Source organism: Babylonia areolata, chromosome 31 (genome assembly GCF_041734735.1).
Source record: "Babylonia areolata isolate BAREFJ2019XMU chromosome 31, ASM4173473v1, whole genome shotgun sequence".
NCBI classification, from domain to species: Eukaryota; Metazoa; Mollusca; class Gastropoda; order Neogastropoda; family Buccinidae; genus Babylonia; species Babylonia areolata.
Window position 1 is genome coordinate 7,123,993 of NC_134906.1, and position 23,133 is coordinate 7,147,125.

At 42.4% G+C, this 23,133-nt stretch overlaps 1 protein-coding gene across 1 annotated transcript; it reads right to left on the reverse strand.

The window, feature by feature from the left end:
• LOC143276120 (aromatic-L-amino-acid decarboxylase-like) lies at positions 1 to 15,064 on the reverse strand. The gene is made up of 12 exons (XM_076580529.1): positions 14,804 to 15,064; positions 13,820 to 13,933; positions 13,188 to 13,307; positions 12,414 to 12,548; positions 10,305 to 10,448; positions 9,302 to 9,368; positions 8,261 to 8,355; positions 7,239 to 7,306; positions 6,252 to 6,345; positions 3,395 to 3,496; positions 2,785 to 2,886; positions 1 to 1,978 (listed from the first exon to the last, which is right to left on the reverse strand). The coding sequence occupies exons 1-12, from the start codon at positions 15,002 to 15,004 to the stop codon at positions 1,778 to 1,780; spliced, it is 1,443 nt and encodes a 480-aa protein (XP_076436644.1). The 5' UTR covers positions 15,005 to 15,064; the 3' UTR covers positions 1 to 1,777.
• Between the last annotated feature and the right edge of the window lie 8,069 nt (positions 15,065 to 23,133).

The following is a 23,133-nucleotide window of genomic DNA, read 5'->3' on the forward strand; positions in this document are numbered from 1 at the left end:
GTCCCTTACATTACGGATTCAGTTCTCATATCCATTTGTTATTGCATGATCATATATTTTTTTATGTCTTTTTCTCTCCTGAATGTATCAAACCAATCCCAGTATTACTGGCAAGTGGGTGCTAAAATAACATGCAGATTATTGTGTATTTTATTTTGTTACACCATGTCATTGTTATTGCTATGCTCCAACTAACCCCCCAGTTCCCAGTTCAGGCTCAACTAGTCAGATACAGAGCCGTATTGTAAATCTAAGTTGTGATCTGTGCATTTGTCTATTCCTATTGCATTGTACCAGACTGATGATTACATATGGCCTTTTATTTCATTTGTATTATCCCCCCTTTTGTCCCTTCTGTTTAAATTACCTTCGCTCTTCCCCTGCTGTGGCCGTCACCCTGTTATTGTCATGTTTCCTTGTTTCTCTATGACTCAAAAGAGTTCATGGGAATAAACAAATTCTGAAAAAAATTCTGAAGTCAGAGAATTTAACCCTTTTGCCCCTGTCTGGGTTGTGAGTGATACAATAATATATGTACGTTGAATCATAGCTACAGTTCCGCAAGGTCAAACGAAACCAGCATAAAAAAATACCAACATTACATTGTGTTTAAATCAAACTTGAGGATTCTGATAAACAATAGAAAACTTCTTTTTTTGCAAAATTATGAAATACACTGACTAAAGCAAACAATGATTATGTTGATATTTACGTTGTTGCTTTGAATCACAGCATTTTTCAGACATTCTTAAAGTTATTGCAATAGAATTATGTTAAGGGATGTATGTGTGTGTGTGTGTGTGTATGTATGTAGGTAAGTAGGTAGGTAGGTATGTGTGTGTGTGTATGCATATGTGTGTGTGTGTTTGTCTGTCTGTCTATCTGTCTGTACGTATGTATGTATGTATGCATATGTGTGTGTGTGTGTGTGTGTGTGTGTGTGTGTGTGTGTGTGTGTGTGTTTGTCTGTGTTTGTGTCTGTCTGTATGTAGATATTGTTAGAAGCAATAAAAGGTAAGTCTTATATTCTTATAAACAGGCATTTAGATCTTTCTTCAACCGCTTTTCTGGACGACTGAACGTGTACGATCACTTTAGACGTTGTAATACTTCTGCAAAAGAACTCCCGCAATAAACTGTCCGAGAAAACCCAAGACAACCATAACCAGTCATTTGAAATATCCTTGGTGAAGTTTAGTCATATTGAGGTGAAATATGTCTGAGAATCACGAAAGTGTAAAAAAACAGAATATTCCAATGCTCTTCAAGCAGTTACCGGCTGCACCGTCAATTAATCCTGATCAGAAACTTACCATTCTACATTTGGAAAGGACTGAAGTAGGAAAAATACCTGTTTCCGAGAATAACGTGTCTGACATTGTGTTTCAATGAAAATGGAAAGTTCATTTGCAATTTTTTTGAAGATTCCAGTGTAATCATATTTATATAACCATTTTCTGATAACAATATATAAGCACAGGTATTTTTTGCAGTGTGCAATCAAGAAAGCATGGCTGTATGGCGCGGTCACACGCCCTCTTGAATGTGGTCTAGCACGTTATTGAAACTCGTTCTATTAGAGTTCTGAGGCAAGAGTAATTCCAAGGTGTCTTTCTGTGTTTGTGAAGGAGATGTCTTGAGCACCATCTTGAACAGACAGTGGGAGATAACATGAGGATGGGACACTTGGAGGACAGAATAGCAAAGATTCACTTCTATCATTGTTCAGCTTCAGTGTGCTGTCTTCTTTCAACACACGGCGACGGAAACTTTGAAGCTATTCCTTGGCAGAACCAAGGATGACGTCAGCAGCCTGTCTGATGACGTCCCAACTGTACTTGACGTCAGAGCTGATGACGAAAGGCCCACAAATGGCGAGGCGGAGGAAATAGACGCCCTTCATCATGGCGGGTAGCAGGTAGATCTTGTGGTCCTCACGAAGCTTCTTCAGCAGACGTTCAGTCAGCGCGTTGGGGCCCTGGCCGACAGAAAGGGTCACTCACCTTCAATGAATGGTGAAACTGTGGCCTGGTGGTAGAGAGCCTGACAAGGAAGCCAGTTTTCCCAGGTTCGATTCCCGCACAGACCGTGATTTACTCCACCCTTCAGTGGACGGTGGTGTGCGTGCTAATGTTTTTGGAAGAGACGATAAATCGAGGTCCTGTGTACAGCGTGCATTGCACTAATAAAAGAAACATGGCAACAAATCCGCGTTGGTAGTGAATCAAGTGTGCTTGCAGACAGACAAAGATGGCGCTGCATTCAGGCTATAGGCTCCCTCCAGAGAGAGCGGGCCGAAATTCACACACAGAAATCTGTTTTGACATCAAATCAATAAATACAACACGTACAATACAATACTGTGCAATGCAATAAAATATGATACAATTCAATACAATGCAATGGACACCAACACAGTGCAATACAACACGTTGGTCATATACAGGTTCCTCAGACCCATTTTTACTTCACTTTGATTAAATCATGGTTTGATAAAAGAGAGAGAGAGTTTTACTGAGTAAACAAAATGTTCATTTCAAGGAGTTATAACAACTTAGTCAACCAGTTAAATTTCGTATGAAGTAAAAAGTTTCTTACAGAGAATCATTACCGTACATATGAGGGAGAGAGAAAGAGAGAGAGACAGACAGACACAGAGAGAGATAAACAGACACACAGACAGACAGACAGACGCAGAAAGAGGACGACAATAACGAGAATGACACATACACTTTCTCCTAGGGTAGAAATAACGACAATAACGAATGTGACACACTGACACACCTTCAGACGGAAGCAGACGAGACCCATGATGACGTCAGCAGGGATTTCAAATCTGACGTCACTCCTCACCATAGCCTCGAACTCGTGAGCCATGGCCACGTCCTGGAACAAGGCGGGAGAGGGAGGTGTGTGTGTGTGTGTGTGTGTGTGTGTGTGTGTGTGAATGTGTGTGTGTGTGTGTGTGTGTGTGTGTGTGTGTGTGTGTGTGTGTGTGTGCTTATATTCGCTTCGTTGTTACTGTAAAGCACTTCAAACCTAGCTAAGATAACTATACTGACGATGACGATGATGATGATGATGATGATGACCACCATCGCAGTGACAGGGTGTAAAGGTATGGAAAAAAGATGTACCCATCATGTACAATTACAAGCACAATCATGGCAGAAATTCACTTTGATATTTTAATCAAATAGGCTACATAAGTGTATGAGAGTACATGCGCCCCCACCCACCCCCCACTCCCCCACAAACACACCTTCCAACACACGCGCCCCCCTCCTCCACCACCAGCCACAGACAGACAGACTGACACACACACACACACACACACACACACACACACACACACACACACACACACACACACACACACACAGTGCCAACTGACATGACGGATGTAGTTCTGCAGTCCCGTCAGACCGTAGAGACGCAGAACAAACCACACCTTGATGGCTCGACACGGTCTGCTGGTGGCTGAGATCTGCCAGTGCTGACACACACAACACGCTTCATTGAACTCGGACTGTGTGTGTGTGTGTGTGTGTGTGTGTGTGTGTGTCTGTTTGTGTGCGTGTGTTTGTGTTTGTTGGTGTGTGTGTTTGTCAGTGTGTGTGTGTGTGTGTGTGTGCGTGTGTGTGTGTGTGTGTGTGTGGATGGGTGGGTGTGCGTGGGTGTACGTGAGTGTGTGAGTGTTGTGTGTGTGCGTGCGTGCGTGTGTGTGTAAACGTGTGTAAACAACCAAATCAAATGTCCGATTGGTCAATCATCAAACCTTCTGCAACAGCAGATAACACCTTGAAATCATCAAAAATACTCCCAAAAGAACGTTCAGAAAAAAATGAGTAAAAACGATTTCAAACTCTGACATTACAGCACTATGTGTTTGCTGGAGAAAAGTTCTCCACATCTGCATTTCACATCTTTGCTAAACATTATCACAAAAAGCGTTCAGCTTCATCCTGTACGATAATGCATGAATCTGCCTTAATCTGATTAAATTACTTCACGTACTTGACAGATTGATTGTTTTGAGCTAATAAGCATTAATTACATTATCACTTAAAACGTTCCTATTTTCCGAGCTCCACGATGCTTCTTATAGTAACCCGTCGCCCTCTTGTATAGAAAAAGGCACGTAAAGTTTTGTGGTTCCCTGTTCGTGTTTTGCACTTTTTCTTGCAGCCCTGTCAGCACATTCATTGTTGAAAAGACCAAGGTCTGAAGGAACACAGCAAAAAATAACATGTGTTCCTTTCAAACTCAAAGACGTACAAACTGACTGATTTCTATCATAACCTTGGACACGTTCCTACAGTTTGATGAGTCTCAAGCATATAATACTGATTTGGAATCAACGCAAAATAGGATTTGTAAAAGGGCAAACTGGAAGATCAAGATTATAATTTAGAAGCCATAATGAGTTTTGAATATTGATCGATTTTTTGTATCACTCATTATAATATGAACGTTCAGTTTTTAGTTCTGGTATGACAAAAGCTGAACTTGATTGATGATTGTTAAGAAGTGAGCCGTTTGTGTAAACATGCAAAGGATCACAGTATTTATTCGGGGGAGGGGGGGGGTGTAATCGTACTTCCGTTGCCATAATATTAGGATGTTCATTCTTAATCATGTCAGTTTTGATTAATATCAAAATGTGATTTACTCATCTCCCAAGAGGCGCATGGACTTACAGTTTACTGTGTGTCTACATCATCTGCATGTTTGGTCCATACCTGTTATGTGGGTGTATGTGTGAATGTGTGTCTCCATGTTTTACATTTATTTGCTTATTTATCATCATTGTTTTCTTTCTTTTTTTTTCTTTTTTTTTATTATTGTTATTATTATTACAACTACTTTTTTATATACTTTTTTATGTACGCTTATAGTTGACTTCATGAAGTTTTTGCGCCTTATACATATTATTATTAGTAGTAGTAGGTTTTTTTTATGTATTTATCTATTATCTATTCACCTTTTTTTTCTTTTCTTTTTTTCTCAAGGCCTGACTAAGCGCGTTGGGTTACGCTCCTGGTCGGGCATCTGCTTGGCAGATGTGGTGTAGCGTATATGGATTTGTCCGAACGCAGTGACGCCTCCTTGAGCTACTGAAACTGAAACTGAAACTACATCATCTGCATTAATTTCAGACTTTGGGGAAAACAGTTGACACCGATGTGCCAGCGGGCGTTAATAAGATCTATGTTTAGCTCTTTTCGGGAAATTCTTTTCCGATGCAATTCTTACTTCTTGTGTGTGTGTGTGTGTGTGTGGGTGGGTGGGTGGGTGGGTGTGTGTGGGTGTGGGTGTGAGTGTGGGTGTGTGTGTATACCTTGGAATGCACAGTACAATAAATTATAAATTTATTACATGGTATTTGGCGAGTTTTTAATAGTTCGTTATTTTGTTGTTGTTGTTTTTATCACATGTCATAATCATCAACCCCCAGCCTCAAAGGTCTGATACCGCTTCTCCTGCAACTCGGGTGTTGTTGTTTTTTTACGAATTAGTTGCGTTAGTTTATTATGCACACTGAAAATTATTATGTTTAGCTAGGCATTGTGTTTATGAACAATAAATGCATAAATAGAGATGGTAATATATATGTGTGTCTGTAGGAATGTAAGCATTTGTGTCTGACCCCACCCACCCCTCCCTACATCATTCCATTTTACCATTCCAGTTGATATATATATATCAACCTGTGCACAGTTATATTGTGGTCTCGTGTGTCTTGAATAAAGTTCTTTTTAATATCATTATTATCATCATCATCATCATCATCATTAGCAGTAGTTGTAGAATTATTATCATTATTATGATTAGTAGTAGTAGTATTGATATACATGACATGCCTCACTGGACTGCAAGTGCTGAAAGAATCACGCTCAAGTGCCACTTAATTATCACTTTTGGTCAACTATTAGGCTGTCCCTTTAAGAACAGAGAGAGAGTGGAGAGAGAGGGAGGGGGTGAGGGGTGGGGGCGGCTAGGTGGTGCGGAGGGGGGTGGGGGGGGGGTCGGACAGAGACAGAGGCACGTTCTCCTGTAGCAATGCTGGGATGACAAACAGTATGACGTCAGGGAGGAAGAACAGAGAGAGAGTGGAGAGAGAGAGGGGGGAGTGAGGGGGGGAGGGGGGCGGCTAGGTGGTGCGGGGGGATGGGGGGGGATCGGACAGAGACAGAGGCACGTTCTCCTGTAGCAATGCTGGGATGACAAACAGTATGACGTCAGCTTACCCTGAAGTCCGGCATGACGTCACCGCCCATGGTCTGCGTCAGATACTCAGTGTCCACCACAAAGTTGTTCTGTAAATAGTCTGTGTTCTTCACCCTGCACACACACACACACACCACACACACACACAAAGTTGTTCTGTAAATAGTCTGTGTTCTTCACCTGCACACACACACACACACACACACACACACAAAGTTGTTCTGTAAATAGTCTGTGTTCTTCACCCTGCACACACACACACACACACACACACACACAAGTTGTTCTGTAAATAGTCTGTGTTCTTCAGCTGCACACACACACACACACACACACACACACACACACACACACACACACACACAGAATGAGAGAGAGAGACACTGACGAAGTCCAACAGTCGTATAAGCAGACAGACGAACAGAAGAGCGGGAGGAGAAGACATACAGACAGAGCGTAAAACCAGAGAACCAACAATCCGATAGACACACCGACAGACAGACAGACTGACAGACAGACCCAACAGACAGACATACCAACAGACTGACAGACAGACCAACAGACAGACATTCCAACAGACAGACAGATAGACCAACAGGCAGAGAGACAAACCAACAGACAGACAAACTAACAGACAGACCAACAGACAGACAGACAGATCAACAGATACACAGACAGACAGACAGAAAGACGGAACAACAAACAGATAGACCGACACACCAACAGACAGACAGACAGACGAACAGACCGAAAGACAGACCAACAGACAGAAAGACTGACAGACAGACAGTCAACATACCAATAGACAAACAGACAGACCGACACACAGACAAAACCGATAAACAGACAAACAGACCAACAAACAGACCGACCAACAGACAGGCAGACAGACAGACTAACAGACCGACAGACAGGCAGACAGACAGACCAACAGACCGACAGACAGACAGACAGACAACAGACCAGGAGCACCACACTGAACCTCACCTCCTGTCAGGTCCACTTACCATAGGGGAGAGCACTCGAAGGTCACTTTGAGCCATTTGTGGGCGTTGAGGTTGAACGACGTGGCGTACTGTGGAACAGATGAAGGAAGGGAGGGAGGGATGGAAGAAGAAGGAAGGAAGGAAGGAAAGAAGGGAGGGAGGGAGGAAGGGAGGGAGGAAGTGAGGGAGGGAGGGAAGAAGGAAGGAAGGAAGGAAGGGAGGGAGGAAGGGAGGGAGGGAAGAAGGGGGAGGGAGGAAGGAAGGAAGGGAGGGAGAGAGGGATGGAAGAGGAAGAAAGAAAGAAGGAAGGAAGAAAGGAAGGAAGGAAAGAAAGAAGGAAGGAAGAGAGGGAGGGAGGGAAGAAGGAAGGAATGGAGGGAGGGAGGGAGGGAGGGAGGGAAGAAGAAGGGAGGAAGGAAAGAAAGAAAGAAGGAAGGAAGGGAAGGAGGGAGGGAAGGAGGGAGGAAGGAAGGGAGGGAGGAAGGAAGGGAGGGAAGAAGGAAGGAAGGGAGGGAGGAAGGAAGGGAGGGAGGGAGAGAAAGAGGGAGGGAAGAAGAAAAAAGGAAGGAAAGAAAGAAGGAAAAAAGGAAGGAAAGAAAGAAAGAAGGAAGGGAAGGAGGGAGGGAAGAAGGAAGGAAGGGAGCGAGGGAGGAAGGGAGGGAGGGAGGAAGGAAGGGAGGGAGGAAGATAATACATGTAATTCATGAATACTGTGTATTTGAACGATATCATAATATCAACTCATATTGCTTCTCCTCTGAAATGACTTATACAGAAACACTGCAAAGTTTTTACTTCAGGGGGCACTGCCACCGAAAAGGCGTGGATGATGATGCAGCACAAAAAGTCCATGCCACGAATGTATTAAAGCGGATGAAGCTTATTTCGAGGTCTTCTCAAGACTGGGATGGCTATGCACGGTGACTTATTCCCACCCGTATTTATACACTCACGTTGTTTTCTGGGTTTTTTTTATGCAACCTCTCATCTAGAAAATGAAAGAAAAAAAGTGTCTCCGTACAGTACCAAGCGTGTGCTCTCACCTCCACTCCATCCAACAAGGGACGAAACTCTGGACAGATGAAGGCACTTCCGGCATAGGCAGCATCCACGTGCATCCACATGTTGTGTTCCTCACCTGAGAGACAGAGTTGTGTGTAAGGGGTTGATCCATGCGCAAAATGAAAATAACATTAATACACACACACACACACACACACACACACACACACACACACACACACACACACACACACACACAATCACTTTAGTGAACTGACGTTAAATTAAGTACCAACCAACACACACACTTACAAACACATTTTCCGAAAATTTGACATTGTTGTTTTCTGTCCAACCGACCACACAGGGCCATATCATGAATGCTCAACTGAACGAACATTCAACCTTGTTGCATTCAAGACTGTAACGTCTGGAAAACTAAACCTGCAAAACTACCCAGTTCATGGAACATTATCTTAACCTCCTCAAGGCAAATAAGATTAGGATGTCAGCACTTCCACATAAATTTGTCACCGCAAGATTACCAAAATAAATGAATAAGTAAATGAATAAATAAATAAATACATAAATAAATAAATACATAAATAAATAAATGTTTTACTAAAACGTAAAGGAAAGGGTAAAACGCTTCAGAACCACACACACACACACAAATTCATGAAAAGGCCATGAAAAAAAATTATAGGCTATGTGGTCAAATATTTACTACTGCAGAGTGGACAGCTAGTGCCCATCCCTGTCCTTACAATGTCACTACCTGATCGTCAGAACAGAACAGAACAGAACATATAGAACATCATAGACTGCAGGAAAGAGTGTTTTGGCTTTCTGGGGAAAAAACAAACAGCAACAACAAAAGAAATGGAAATGGACAGGGACGATATAAAACAAAAACAGACAATGAAGAAAGAAGAAAAAAGAAAAAGAAAACAGAAACAAAAGAGAAAACAGGATATTTCTTGCACAGAATTCTCAGAAGGGGGCGGGGGGGGTCACAAGCTGGAACACACACTGTGTAAACAACCAACACTCACAGCAGGCCTGATGGATGGCATACTCACAGAGAGGTCCCAGTTCCTTCAAGTTGTCAAAGGCACACGTGGCTGTGGAGCCGAGTGTTGCGCACAGCTGAAATTGTATGAATGTACTGTTGTCTCCCTTGATACTAGAAACAGCAAACATAATGTACACATGGATTTATTTGTCTCCCTTGATATCTCAAAACGGCGTCACAGGATTGCCAATCATCAGATTCGATTGATTTGTCTCTCTTGATACTTTGAGCAGGATGAAAGGACTAATTATTGTGGGAGGGAACTCGTTCGTCATCCTAATTGGTAAAATAACGTCAAAAGTGTTTTTATCATTTTTCATTACTAAAATTGGTCCAGAGGATTTGAAATGAATTCCGAAAGTTCTTATGTACGTGGTGGATGTGTAGATGAGGGCAGTGGGGGGAGGAGAGGTGGGAGTTGAGGGGTGGGGGGGATGCTGTAGACCGCCGTTTTGGCATCCGTGACATTCTTTGGTAGGACAGGGTTGCAGTATGACAACATGACAGCCACCTCTTCAGCAACTTTTGAATATCTTAACAATCGACACAGGTACAGCGCCTGTTTTCGATCAGAGACCAAATTCTAAGCGCTTTATGAATACAGTCATTTGCACAACAGGCTGCCTACCTGCGTGGAGCCGACTGTCAGCTGAGTTCAGACGTTCGCATTCCTTCCCCGTGTCCTTCAGTCGGGCTTTTAATTACGCGCACACTTACACATATATATGTCAGTGGATTTTTCTTCAGAATTTTGCCAGGGACAACCCTTTTGTTGCCGTCAGTCGGCTCTTCCCAGGTAGACAGCCTGTTGTGCAAATGACCCAGAGTTTGTAAAGAGCTTAGAGCTTGGCCTCCAACCGAGGATAGGTGCTATGTAAGTATCCATATCATTCATTCATTCATAAGAGACAGAGGCGGAAAGAGACTGACAGAGTGAGAGAGAAGAGATAAACTGACATTCAGACGATGAGAAAACGACAGACAGACTAAGAACGAAGAAACAAAGTCACATAGAAAGGAGTAAGTCCGTTGCCCAAATCCTCCAATATGGCCGCTTTCAGAGTGGCTCCGCGCAGCGCCCCCTTGTGGTCAGTCTCCAGAGTGCGCATGCGTACTCCGACCACCATCCCTGCCCTGGTCACTGCTGTGTGAGCCTGAGGAGTGAAATGATGATGATGATGATGGTGATGATGATGATGGTGATGATGATGGTGATGATGATGATGATGATGATGATGGTGGTGATGGTGATGATGATGGTGATGATGATGGTGATGATGGTGATGATGATGATGATGGTGGTGATGGTGATGATGATTATGATGGTGATGATGATGATGATGATGATGGTGATGATGATGGTGATGATGATTATTGTGAACATGAATGATATACTAATATTAATACTAACAACAAGAATTGCAACAATAATAATGATAATGAGAAGAAGAAGAAGAATATGATGGTGATAATGATTATTGTGAACATTATTATGAATAGTATACTAGTATTGATACTAACAACAACAACAACAACAACAACAACAACAACAACAAGATGATGATGATGATGATGATGATGATGATGATGGTGATTATTATCATTATTATTGTTGTCATAATACAAGCGTAACGTTAAGATACATGACATAAATTCAAACACACGGAGACACACACACACACACACACACACACACACACACACACACACACACACACACACACACACACACACACACAAACAAACAATCAAAAGTCAAACTGTGAATGAACCCACCACTGATCCTTCCGTCACTACAACGCCCCAGCTGCTTTCCATTCTGACACCTGACAGGTTACCTCTGGCACCATAATTGACACCTGCTTCTCTGAGTTCTTGGATGTTTACCTGATCACCATAATACCCCATCTGCTTCTCTGAGTTCCTGGATGTTTATCTGATCACCATAATACCCCATCTGCTTCTCTGAGTTCCTGGATGTTTACCTGATCACCATAATACCCCATCTGCTTCTCTGAGTTCCTGGATGTTTACCTGATCACCATAATACCCCATCTGCTTCTCTGAGTTCATAGATGTTTACCTGATCACCATAATACCCCATCTGCTTCTCTGAGTTCCTGGATGTTTACCTGATCACCATAATACCCCATCTGCTTCTCTGAGTTGCTGGATGTTTACCTGATCACCATAATACCCCACCTGCTTCTCTCAGTTCCTGGATGTTTACCTGATCACCATAATACCCACCTGCTTCTCTGAGTTTATAGATGTTTACCTGATCACCATAATACCCCACCTGCTTCTCTGAGTTCCTGGGTGTTTACCTGATCACCATAATACCCCACCTGCTTCTCTGAGTTCCTGGGTGTTTACCTGATCACCATAATACCCTATCTGCTTCTCTGAGTTCCTGGGTGTTTACCTGATCACCATAATACCCTATCTGCTTCTCTCAGTTCCTGGATGTTTACCTGATCACCATAATACCCCACCTGCTTCTCTGAGTTCCTGGGTGTTTACCTGATCACCATAATACCCCACCTGCTTCTCTGAGTTCCTGGGTGTTTACCTGATCACCATAATACCCCATCTGTTCCTCTCTTTTTCTGGATGTTTAGCTGATCACCATTATACCATCTGCTAATCTTGCGTTCTGCTATCTCCATGACATATCAAATCGTTGATATCATCCGTGCATTCAATTACAGGAGTATATAACAGGTGGTATATGAATTTTAAAAAAACTGCTCGTGTATGGTAAATGATCCGTACAGTAATTAATCATATTATTTTGAGTAGCTGGAAAACTGAAAGGCAGAGAGTAGCACGGAGAGTACCTGCCGCCAAAGTGACAGTTAATGCTTAAATCCGTGAACGAACTTCACGTGCCAAAAGTAACCAGCCCACTGTGATAAAATAGAATGGCAAACACGGGTATGGCACAAAATACTCTCACGTTCCAGATTACAGGCACTGTGCATGCGGTGAAAAGCACACGCACACAGAAAGACACACACGGAAAAGAGAGCAAGCGAGAGAGAGAGGGGAGAGGTGGGGGGCCTGGGGAAAAGGGGTCGGGGGGGAGGGGGGGGGGGGTCCAAGAGACCAATAGACACCTGATCAGAGCAGTACGCCACCAGTCTGTCAGTCACGTGACAAAGCGTGACGTCAGGCTGAGTCCGCTGCTGTGTCCTGAAGGTCAGTGTTCTGGCGGCCAGCAGACAGGTCAGTATGGCTCCACTGGCGTTCGCCTGAACACACACACACACACACACACACACACACACACACACACTCACACACACACACACACACACACACACACACACACACACACACAGAGGTCTATATGGCTCCGCTGTCGTTCGCCCGACCACACACACACACACACACACACACACACACACACAGAGGTCAGTATGGCTTCACTGGCGTTCGACTGACCACACACACACACACACACACACACACACACACACACACACACACACACACACACACACACACACACACACACACGCACAGGTCTGTATGGCTCCGCTGGCGTTCGCCCGACCACACACACACACACACACACAGAGGTCAGTATGGCTTCACTGGCGTTCGACTGAACACACACACACACACACACACACACACACACACACACACACACACACACACACTTTCTATTTCTTGTCACGTTTCGAACACGTTTACACGCATATAAACACATACAATGCACAGACGTTTCCCCATGTAAAATCCCTTTTGCGAACAGACGTTAAATCGTTGATCAGTCAACACACACACACACACACACACACACACACACACACACACACACACACACACACACACACACACACACACACACACACACACACACACACACACACCACACACACCACCTCGATGATTCCTCCTCCTTTTCCAGGGTGGGAGAAGAGAAAGAAGGGAGGTAAGTGAAGCATCTGGGCCAACCAGTCCATCGTGATCATTTCCAGTTCCACACTCATGGGACAGGATTCCTGTCGGTAGGATTAACACACACTCTTCACAGCGAGAACAACAACAACAACAACAACAGCAGCAGCAATGACAACGACGCCACCAACCACAAGGTTATCCAGTCAAACAAGGCCGTTCCCAGTTTCACACTCATGAGGTACATCCAAATGCGTGCCAGTCCATTAGTGTCATCTGTGTACTTCTAACGCAAGCACGGCATATCTGTTCTTTTTATGATTAACATCAACAATATCCCCCTTCCACCCTTGCCCCCCCCCCCCCCCCCCCCCACACACACACACACACTCGCAAAACAACCTTGAAACTCCCAAAACGAAAACAAGAATGGAAATAACATCAAAGCCATCAAATCCATCATCGTCATTTTAAATCGCCACACATAATTATGGGGATTGTCTCCTGTTGTATAACAACAACAGCTGGAACACCCTCACCATCACCAGCAAAATAATAGTCATCGAGGTCAACGTCATCATCATCGTGAAATCCATACTGTCGCCAGGTGACTCACCCAGAAACTCCCAATGCAGCCAGTGGCGTCGGTCAGAATGTCGCCCAGCAGGGAGGGAAAGGAAAACCCGATGGTCCAGTAGGCATGGGATTTTGGAGACCGATTGTGAAGCACCTGACAAAAGAACAATTTCCATTGTAAGCGGTGGTTTTTCACCACAAAAAACAACAACAACACAAACAACCCAATGTTGTGTGTGTGTGTGTGTGTGTGTGTGTGTGTGTGTGTGTGTGTGTGTGTGTGTGTGTGTGTCTGTGTCTGTGTCTGTGTCTGTGTGTCTGTGTGTCTGAGAACAGAATAGAAAAGAATGGAAAAGAATAGAATACTTTACTGCCACAAAATATCAAGATTTATAAGACAATAAAATAAAAAATTTATAATTTTTGAGTCATTTCAGAGCAAATCTGAGACAGACAAAACTGAGAAAACAGGTATACCAATTTGACAACTTTAACTTATGAAGTGATTGGATATACCTCTGTGTACATCGAACCAAATAATCCAGGCTTGACGGTAGTTACAAATGTAGCAAAAACTAAATCAAATAGTGTTACTGCAATAAGAATGCTGGTGCAGTTGCCATGATCATTACACATTTGTTTTGGTGCATTTGTTTTTCAGAAGGTACCTATTCGATTACGAGCTGTACTGTATACACAGTGCAAGACAACTGATCGATCAGAAGATGTCTGACACCCGGAGGCTGGTTGAGACAGAGAGACAGACAGACAGACAGACAGACAGAAAGACAGAGAAACAGAAAGACAGGAGAAAAACAGACAGGAAATAAACAGACGGAGACACTATCAGTCGCGGACAGATAGGAGATGGACAGACAATCGGACAGACACTTAGGAGACAGACACACAGACAGACAAACAAACACAGACAAACAGGCATACATACAGAGAGGAGACAGAGAGTCAGACAGACAGACAGACACTATCAACGGGGGAGGGAGAAGGGGGAGGGGGGCAGACTGACCCCCGGCATGATGACTCTCTCAATGTCGGAGAAGACGGCTTCCCAAGGCTCAGCGTTCTCCGGGGCTGTGTCGGGAATCAGCTCACGCATGTAGCCCGGCTTCACATCCGGGAACGCTGGTCTATCCCGGATGTTCTCCATGTAGGAAGTGACGTAACGCAATAGGTCAGCAACATGCTTTTCAAAGGATTCAGCATCCATTTTTTTGACGCTATGGTCACAGCTGCGGCCACTGTTATTCAGATTACGATGGTTTGCGTATAGGAGTTTCTGAAATAGACAACATAAGTATTTAAACTTTTTTACCATGTCATAGTATAAGGTTGGGTTTTGAGTTTTGAGGCCCTGTGACATCACTGGGAAGAAAGAACAGCCCATTTTAAGGAAAGAAAAAACTATAGGTATAACAATCATGTGGAAAGGTGATAGTACCTGTTCATACCCCCAAGTTAAAACAAAAGGCCCTTGTGGTAGATCCTGCATTTATGTCTGTTGCAAAGACCATATCAAATGCCATCGGAAGAACAAGCCACTACTTCCACTATGCCATAAATGTGAAATGTATACTGTCATTAAAAAAAAAGATAAAAAAAAAGTAAGAAATGTGCATCAAAAAAGAAGAGTGAGGACCTCAAACCTTTGATGGGTGCCAAAAACAGTTTAGGGCTTTAATGAAATGACATAATGTGGAGACCACACTGGTAGCATAACGAACAAACACAGTGCAATTTCGAGGCTTAAATCGAGGTAAGCTAGAACAATCAGTCATTATACTACTGCTTTCCTTCCAATGCAGACACAGTGTTCATGTCAGTTTTCAGCTTGTGTTTCCCATCATGAGTAGACTGTTGTAGGTATGTTATTGTCATAACTGGATGTCGTCCTTATGGTGATGTACATCTGACACTTTCTCAGTTGATTAAAATAAATAATTAAATACACACAACAACAACAACAACAACAACAACAACAGCAACAACAACAACAACAATCAGAACCCTTGCTAAGAGTTATGAATGACTAAACTTTGGGCATTTTAAAACAAACACACCCTTGCTAAGAGTTATGAATGACTAAACTTTGGGCATTTTAAAACAAACACATATGGCACCCTATTTAGTCACAAACTGACGTTGATATATGGAATATTGAAACAGATAGGACCCTGACAACAAATGCTGCACAATCTGAATGAGAACATGTCCATTCAACCAAATCGAAGGTAGAGACTGACTGTCTAAACCACAGCTGTGACTTACGACCATTCACCTGTTGGGTTATCAATCATTGTCCTCGTCAGTAAGTTACACAACAGAGATAATCACTATTACTCATGTTCACAGGATCATGACACATGCCCAGTGTGCGTGGAACATGTGTGGATGGTGGGGGGCAAAACTTCCTCAGTGACAGTTGGTACTTGGTTTGAGACGTGTGTCTTGCAAGTGCACTAGAGGGCTGTGGTATCCCAGTTAATGGTCACTGTATGCATTATTGGCATGAACAGCTGTTACCAAAACCTGTGTTTGGTTAGTTCAGTGGTTATTCATGTACCCGAGTGGTATTATATTATAAAAGGGGACGGTACAACAAATATACTAATTTACTGTATTAAAGGATAGAAAATATCAACGCACAGGCCAGGGGCATATAGCAGGTCAGTCACAAAAGGGTTTTTCTATTGTTTTATTTACACTAGTTATGAGAAGAGAAGAGAGAAGAAGAGATAAGAAGACAATGCAGTGATGTGGCTATGACGCTGGCCGTTGCAGCAACACACACTCTGTGTACGACACAGCAAGAGAGAAAGAGAGCAGGCTCTAGCCAGTGACTGGCCAGGTGGAAAGTCACCAGTCATCACCTGCTGTGGCTATTTATGCAAGTTAAGCGAACTGCAATGACGCCCGCGTGTGCTGCGAAGCAAATCGGCTGTAATCAGGCTAAATTTGATCAGAATTGTTTGTGTTACAAGGTGTTCAATGATAGATTTCTGAATGATTCCTGAACCAATTTACGTTGGATTGGTCGCAAAAGAAACAACCCAACACCTACTTTCTAATGAGTATAAAATGAAATGCTGATTATTTAAGATGAATTTATTATCTTAATTCAAGTCACCTGAAAAGGTCTGTTTTAGCGAGCTTGTCACTGAAAATTACAAACTGCGTTTAAACAGTGTAATGTAGGAAAACACAAATGGCCAGTATAGGTTTAAAGATGGAATTGCGACAATTCTGCCAGTATATAATACTTGTAATTTACTGATCCGACAAAAGATATATCTAATTAAATATTGTGTGTCAGAAACACAGTTTTCAACACAGCCAAAGCCGTCAAGCAACGCTAGGTGTGGAGTGATTGTCGTTAAGTGTCGCCAATGAAAATCGGCTTTGTATCTTCTAAATACCTGATCTATTTTCATCCAAACACTATAATGGTGTGGTTTTAGTTTCCAACAGCAGTCACATACAGAATTGTAACTGTAGCATTATGTGTGACGAGAAGGACAAAATGGCGTAATCTTAGCGTCAGTTGAAATCCTTACCCTGACGAACGATTAAAGTAAATAAAATCAAGTGTGTTTCTAATTGATTAACTCACTCAGTACGGCCAGTCCTCTCTTCTCCTCTACACAGACCCCTCGGATGTCCAGTGGGTGTCTGAATGACCCAACCTTTAGCTTCCGTCGTCAGAATTGTGGTATTCTTTGTCAACATTCACCTCTTCAGTATAAGAGCCTTCTGCTTGCAATATTTGGATGGTGGTAATTGGGGTGAAACGCTGTTAACGTCGTCTCTTTCGCCGTTCGTATGGAGTGAGTTAAAGTGTGTGTGTAAGCACAACAAATATATTTCAGTGAACGATACGGAGACTTGATTTAATAGATGTTTCAGAGCAGTTGTTTAAAAGGGCGCTTTGCAATTACAGTGCGAATGGCACCGCATTCTACACGAGTGTGTTTGTTGCGAAAAAGGCGTCTGCTGTACATCTCGTGCGTGAAGCAGTATCTGAAGCCAGCTGAGCGCTTGGCTGGCTACATTTATATGCCTCAAGTGTTTTGGTTTTCACGTTGGGTTAGAAAGTGTGCAGTGGTGTGTGTCTGTTGGAGCTCATGTACGTTTATATGTATTTGACTGTGCTTTCATATCTGTGAAACTGCGTGTTTGGTGCATATCTGTTATGCATGTGTGGGTGTATGTGTGAATGTGTGTCTTCATGTTTTACATTTATTTGCTTATTTATCATCATTGTTGTCTTATTTATTTATTTATTTATTTATTATTATTATTATTATTATTATTATTATTATTATTATTATTATTATTATTATTATTATTATTATTATTTTCATTACTACTACCTTTTTTATATCATAATTATTATTTATTTATTTATGTAAGCTTATCTTTTTCTCTTTTTTTTTCTCAAGGCCTGACTAAGCGCGTTGGGTTACGCTGCTGGTCAGGCATCTGCTTGACAGATGTGGTGTAGCGTATATGGATTTGTCCGAACGCAGTGACGCCTCCTTGAGCTACTGAAACTGAAACTGAAACTTAAACTGCAATGGTTAGCTGAATATTTCAACAGATCAAATGATTTGGGTTTTCACTTTGGGTCAGAAAGTGCAAGTGATTAGTTGGATTCTTCCTCTGATCCAATGTTAGTTTGGTCTTCACTCTGGGTCAGAAAGATCGTATGCGTTTGTTGAAAGACACAATCAACTAAATGTTGTCCATGATGGTTTTCAGTGTACAATTGAGGCTATTTTGGTTCTGAATGCGTTGTCAGCCCTGTCCTGGCTCTACGGTTGACTGAACAATGAACAAGACACAATGAACACACGGACATGCATTTTGTGCCACGTACTGTCAGTGAACACACGGACATGTCATGTGTGCCACATACTGTCAGTGAACACACGGACATGTCATGTGTTGTGCCACATACTGTCAGTGAACACACGGACATACCATTTGTTGTGTCACATACTGTCAGTGAACACACGGACATACCATTTGTTGTGCCACATACTGTCAGTGAACACACAGACATGTCATGTGTACCACAAACTGTCAGTGAACACATGGACATGTCATGTGTGCCACATACTGTCAGTGAACACATGAACATGTCATGTGTTGTGCCACATACTGTCAATGAACACATGGACATGTCATGTGTGCCACATACTATCAATGAACACACGGACATGTCATGTGTGCCACATACTGTCAGTGAACACATGAACATGTCATGTGTTGTGCCACATACTGTCAGTGAACACACGGACATGTCATGTGTTGTGCCACATACTGTCACTGAATACACGGACATGTCATGTTTATCTTATTTATTTATTTATTTATTTATTAAGATTTCTTGCTATAGCGCATATTCTTGAAGCTCTATGCGCTTTACAATAGCACTAAAAACATTCACTCAAACATCCCCACACAAACATATGCATATAATTTGAAACATAGGTGAGAGAGAACAATTAAAATAGGTCATGTCAGTTGATTAAAGCAAGAAATGCAAAAGGTATAAAAAAAAAAATTAAAATAAAAATTAAATGATAACAACAGCAACAACAAAAGTAGACAATTGAAACTGAAAGAACACAAGCACGTATACGCATGCATATATACGTAGGTACATACATACATACATACATACATACAAACACACAAAACACACAACGTGCGCACACACACACACATACACGCACACGCGCGCGCGCGCGCGCACGCACGCACACATGCACCAACGAACACAAGCCGCATACCCAAACACATTGCTCACGCACTCACTCAGTGACACACACACATACACGCACCTACAGGCACAATACACACACGAACACAGATCAACAATCAATTAATGCAAACTACTGCGACATTACATAATATATATATATATATATATATATATATATATATATATATATATATATATATATATATATATATATATATATGTAGCCGTGTAAGGAGTGGTTATTCAAGGGTACGGCACAAAAGACTTAACTAAATATGATTAATTGAAGGATAGACAAGATCCCACGCACAGGCCAGGAACATAGAGAGGCCGGTCACAAATGGGTTTTTCTATTGTTTTATTTACAATAGTTGTGTAGAGAAACTAAGAAAACATAGAGGAGAACACACACACACACACACACACACACACACACACACACACACACACACACACACACACACACACACACGAATGACAAACAATTGAAACACACAGGCTACAACATCACATGATCAAGCAATATTCATGAAACATTTCTAGTAAAAACGTATGTACATTATTACATTTAAGAAATTAAACCTGAAAATGTAAAAATGTACGTATTGCAAAAAAAAAAAAAAAAAAAAAAAAAAAAAAAACCACCTCACACCTCCACCCCGCCCACATACACTAGCACACACACACACACACACACACACACACACACACACACACACACACACACACACACACACACAACTCATCAACAACAACAAAAGCACAACAGATGGACAACTGAGTAAACAAACTACAACACTACTTCACAAAACAGTTCGTGTTAAAAATATCTCACATACATATTTATACATTAGAAAACACACACACACACATACACACACACACACACACACACACACACACACACACACACACACATGTTGTGCCACACACTGTCAGTGAACACACGGACATGTCATGTGTTGTGTCACATACCGTCAGTGAACACACGGACATGCCATGTGTGCCACATACTGTCAGTGAACACACGGACATATCATGTGTTCTGTCACATACTGTCAGTGAACACACGGACATGTCATGTGTTCTGTCACATACTGTCAGTGAACACACGGACATGTCATGTGTTCTGTCACACACTGTCAGTGAACCCACCGATATGCCATGTGTTGTGCCACATACTGTCAGTGAACACACGGACATGTCATGTGTTGTGTCACATACCATCAGTGAACACATGGACATGCCATGTGTACCACATACTATCAATGAACACACGGACATGCCATGTGTGCCACATACTGTCAGTGAACACACGGACATGCCATGTGTTGTACCACATACTGTCAGTGAACACACGGACATGCCACGTGTGCCACATACCGTCAGTGACACACGGAAGACCGCGTATCTGGGAGCGGGTAAACATAAATGTCACCAAAAACACACGGTCATTCATGTGTACGTCACATCCCTGGTTCAGGGGAACAGCGGACGAGATTCAGGTGTTTTTGTATACCATCCCTTCCCACTTACACACGGACATTCGTCCACACTCTATCCCCACTCCCCAAAGTTTAATCCCACTGGACCGTTCACCGTCTTTATTACAATCGTCGGGTGAAATACCTCGGACACCAACATTGTGCTCATCTATACTTTCTGTAATAATGGTACATGCATGTGTTGTGCATTACTGTATTGAACCACGGAATATGATGGTGTTTGTTTACTTGTTCAGTGAACCAGGGAACATGTCATAGGTTTCCAAACAAAAAGTAATGTGACACACGGTACATACACAGTTTGTGCCTCATATGTCATGAACCAACTTTACATTGGTGTCACCCCTTTGAACACACGGACATGCAAGTTGAGTGCCTAATCTGTCAGTTGAACATTGTTTGACATGTTGTTGTGTTTTGTCATTTGCTTTTCAAGGGAACAAGGACATGTCATGTGTTGTGCCACACACTTCAGTCTAGAACACACGACATGGACAGGGTTCTGCGACATTTCTGTCATGTTGAAGATTCCAAGCATTCATTTTGTCACACACGGGGTCATGTAAACACACGGATACTGCCATTGCGTACCACTATTTTACGGGTCAGTGAACACACGTACATGTCCTTTGTTGCAATCGCCAAAACAGGTAAATAAGACGCGTGAATGAGCGGAGCGAGTGAAGGTGTGCCACAAAACGGAGCACTCATAGCCACAAGCGAACGACACCGAACACGGTGTGGTAGTGCAAGGAGCGGATCGGATTCAGGTGTGCCTTTTTCCTACCTCCCCCCCCTTCACACCGCCACCTCCCACCTCTCCCTTCCCCTCCACTTTAATACCTCTGCCATTCACCGTCTTTATTAAATCGTACAGAAATACCTCACACCAACATTGGGCGTGTCTATAATTGCTTGTTTAATATAGTATAGTATGTATTATGTGATGAGTTGGTTTGATACCAAGGAAATGTTGTTTAGCTTTGTTCTAGTCTTTATTTCTGATGTTAAAAAGCTAAAAGGTCTAAAAGAAAAAGAATTGTGACAGTCAGGTACATACACAATTTCTCCCTCATGATGTCATAAATACCGTAAAATACCACATTGGTGTGCACCCCTTTGGAACTCCCTGAGACTGATGAAAAGTTGAGGAGTGCTAGAGCTGACGAGGTTTTTTTTTGTTTGTTTGTTTGTTTGTTTTTGTTGTTGTTGTTGTTTTGTTTGTTTGTTTTTGTCAAGGGGAAGAAAGGACATGAAAATCAACGTGTTCACAATTCAGCACATCCCTCACCTCAGAATCCATAAAGAAAAATCTCGGGACAGGAAAGAATTCTGAGGAAAGCATTTCTGTTAAGTGTTTTGAAGATTCCAAGCACTTCTTTTGTCCACGACTGAAAACATGTGTCTCAATGTTGATCAAAATCATTCCGAATCACTCAGCTTCATTGACGCTACCAGCTAGTTCTACCTGAGTACTAGCTGTTTCTTCATCAGTCATCATCGTCACTTCCTTTGTTTTAGTGATTTTGACATCGGCATTAGATAACACGCCAAGAATATCGTCTGGAAACCATTCTTGTCTGATCTTCAGAAACATCCAGTGCTCTCTCTCTCTCTCTCTCTCTCTCTCTCATAGATATGCATGCACCCAAGGCCTGACTAAGCAGATGTGGTGTTACCTATCATAGATTTATCCGAACGCAGTAACGCCTCCTTGTAAAATCGAAACTGAAACTGAATTTTTTCTTCACTTCCTCTTTTGCTGGTGTTTCTTTTTTTTTTACCCCTCCTTACGGATGGAGTGAAGACAGCAGGTGGCGTATCTTCCAGGAAAGTCTCTGTGTGTGGAAATTTGTGAGCTTTTAGTTAAAGATCACCACCACCTGATCATGCTTCAGTGGCTGTTTCCAGCTTTGCCACAGAACGACAGGTGTTCTTTCAAAACAGCCTGGTATTTTCCCCATCTCTAGGCCTGATGTTTTCACAACAGTGTGCGTGACGGTCACTGTGTGTGTATGGTAGAAATGAGGAACTGGGTCCAAAAATGGCAGTTTTGTGTTTCATGAT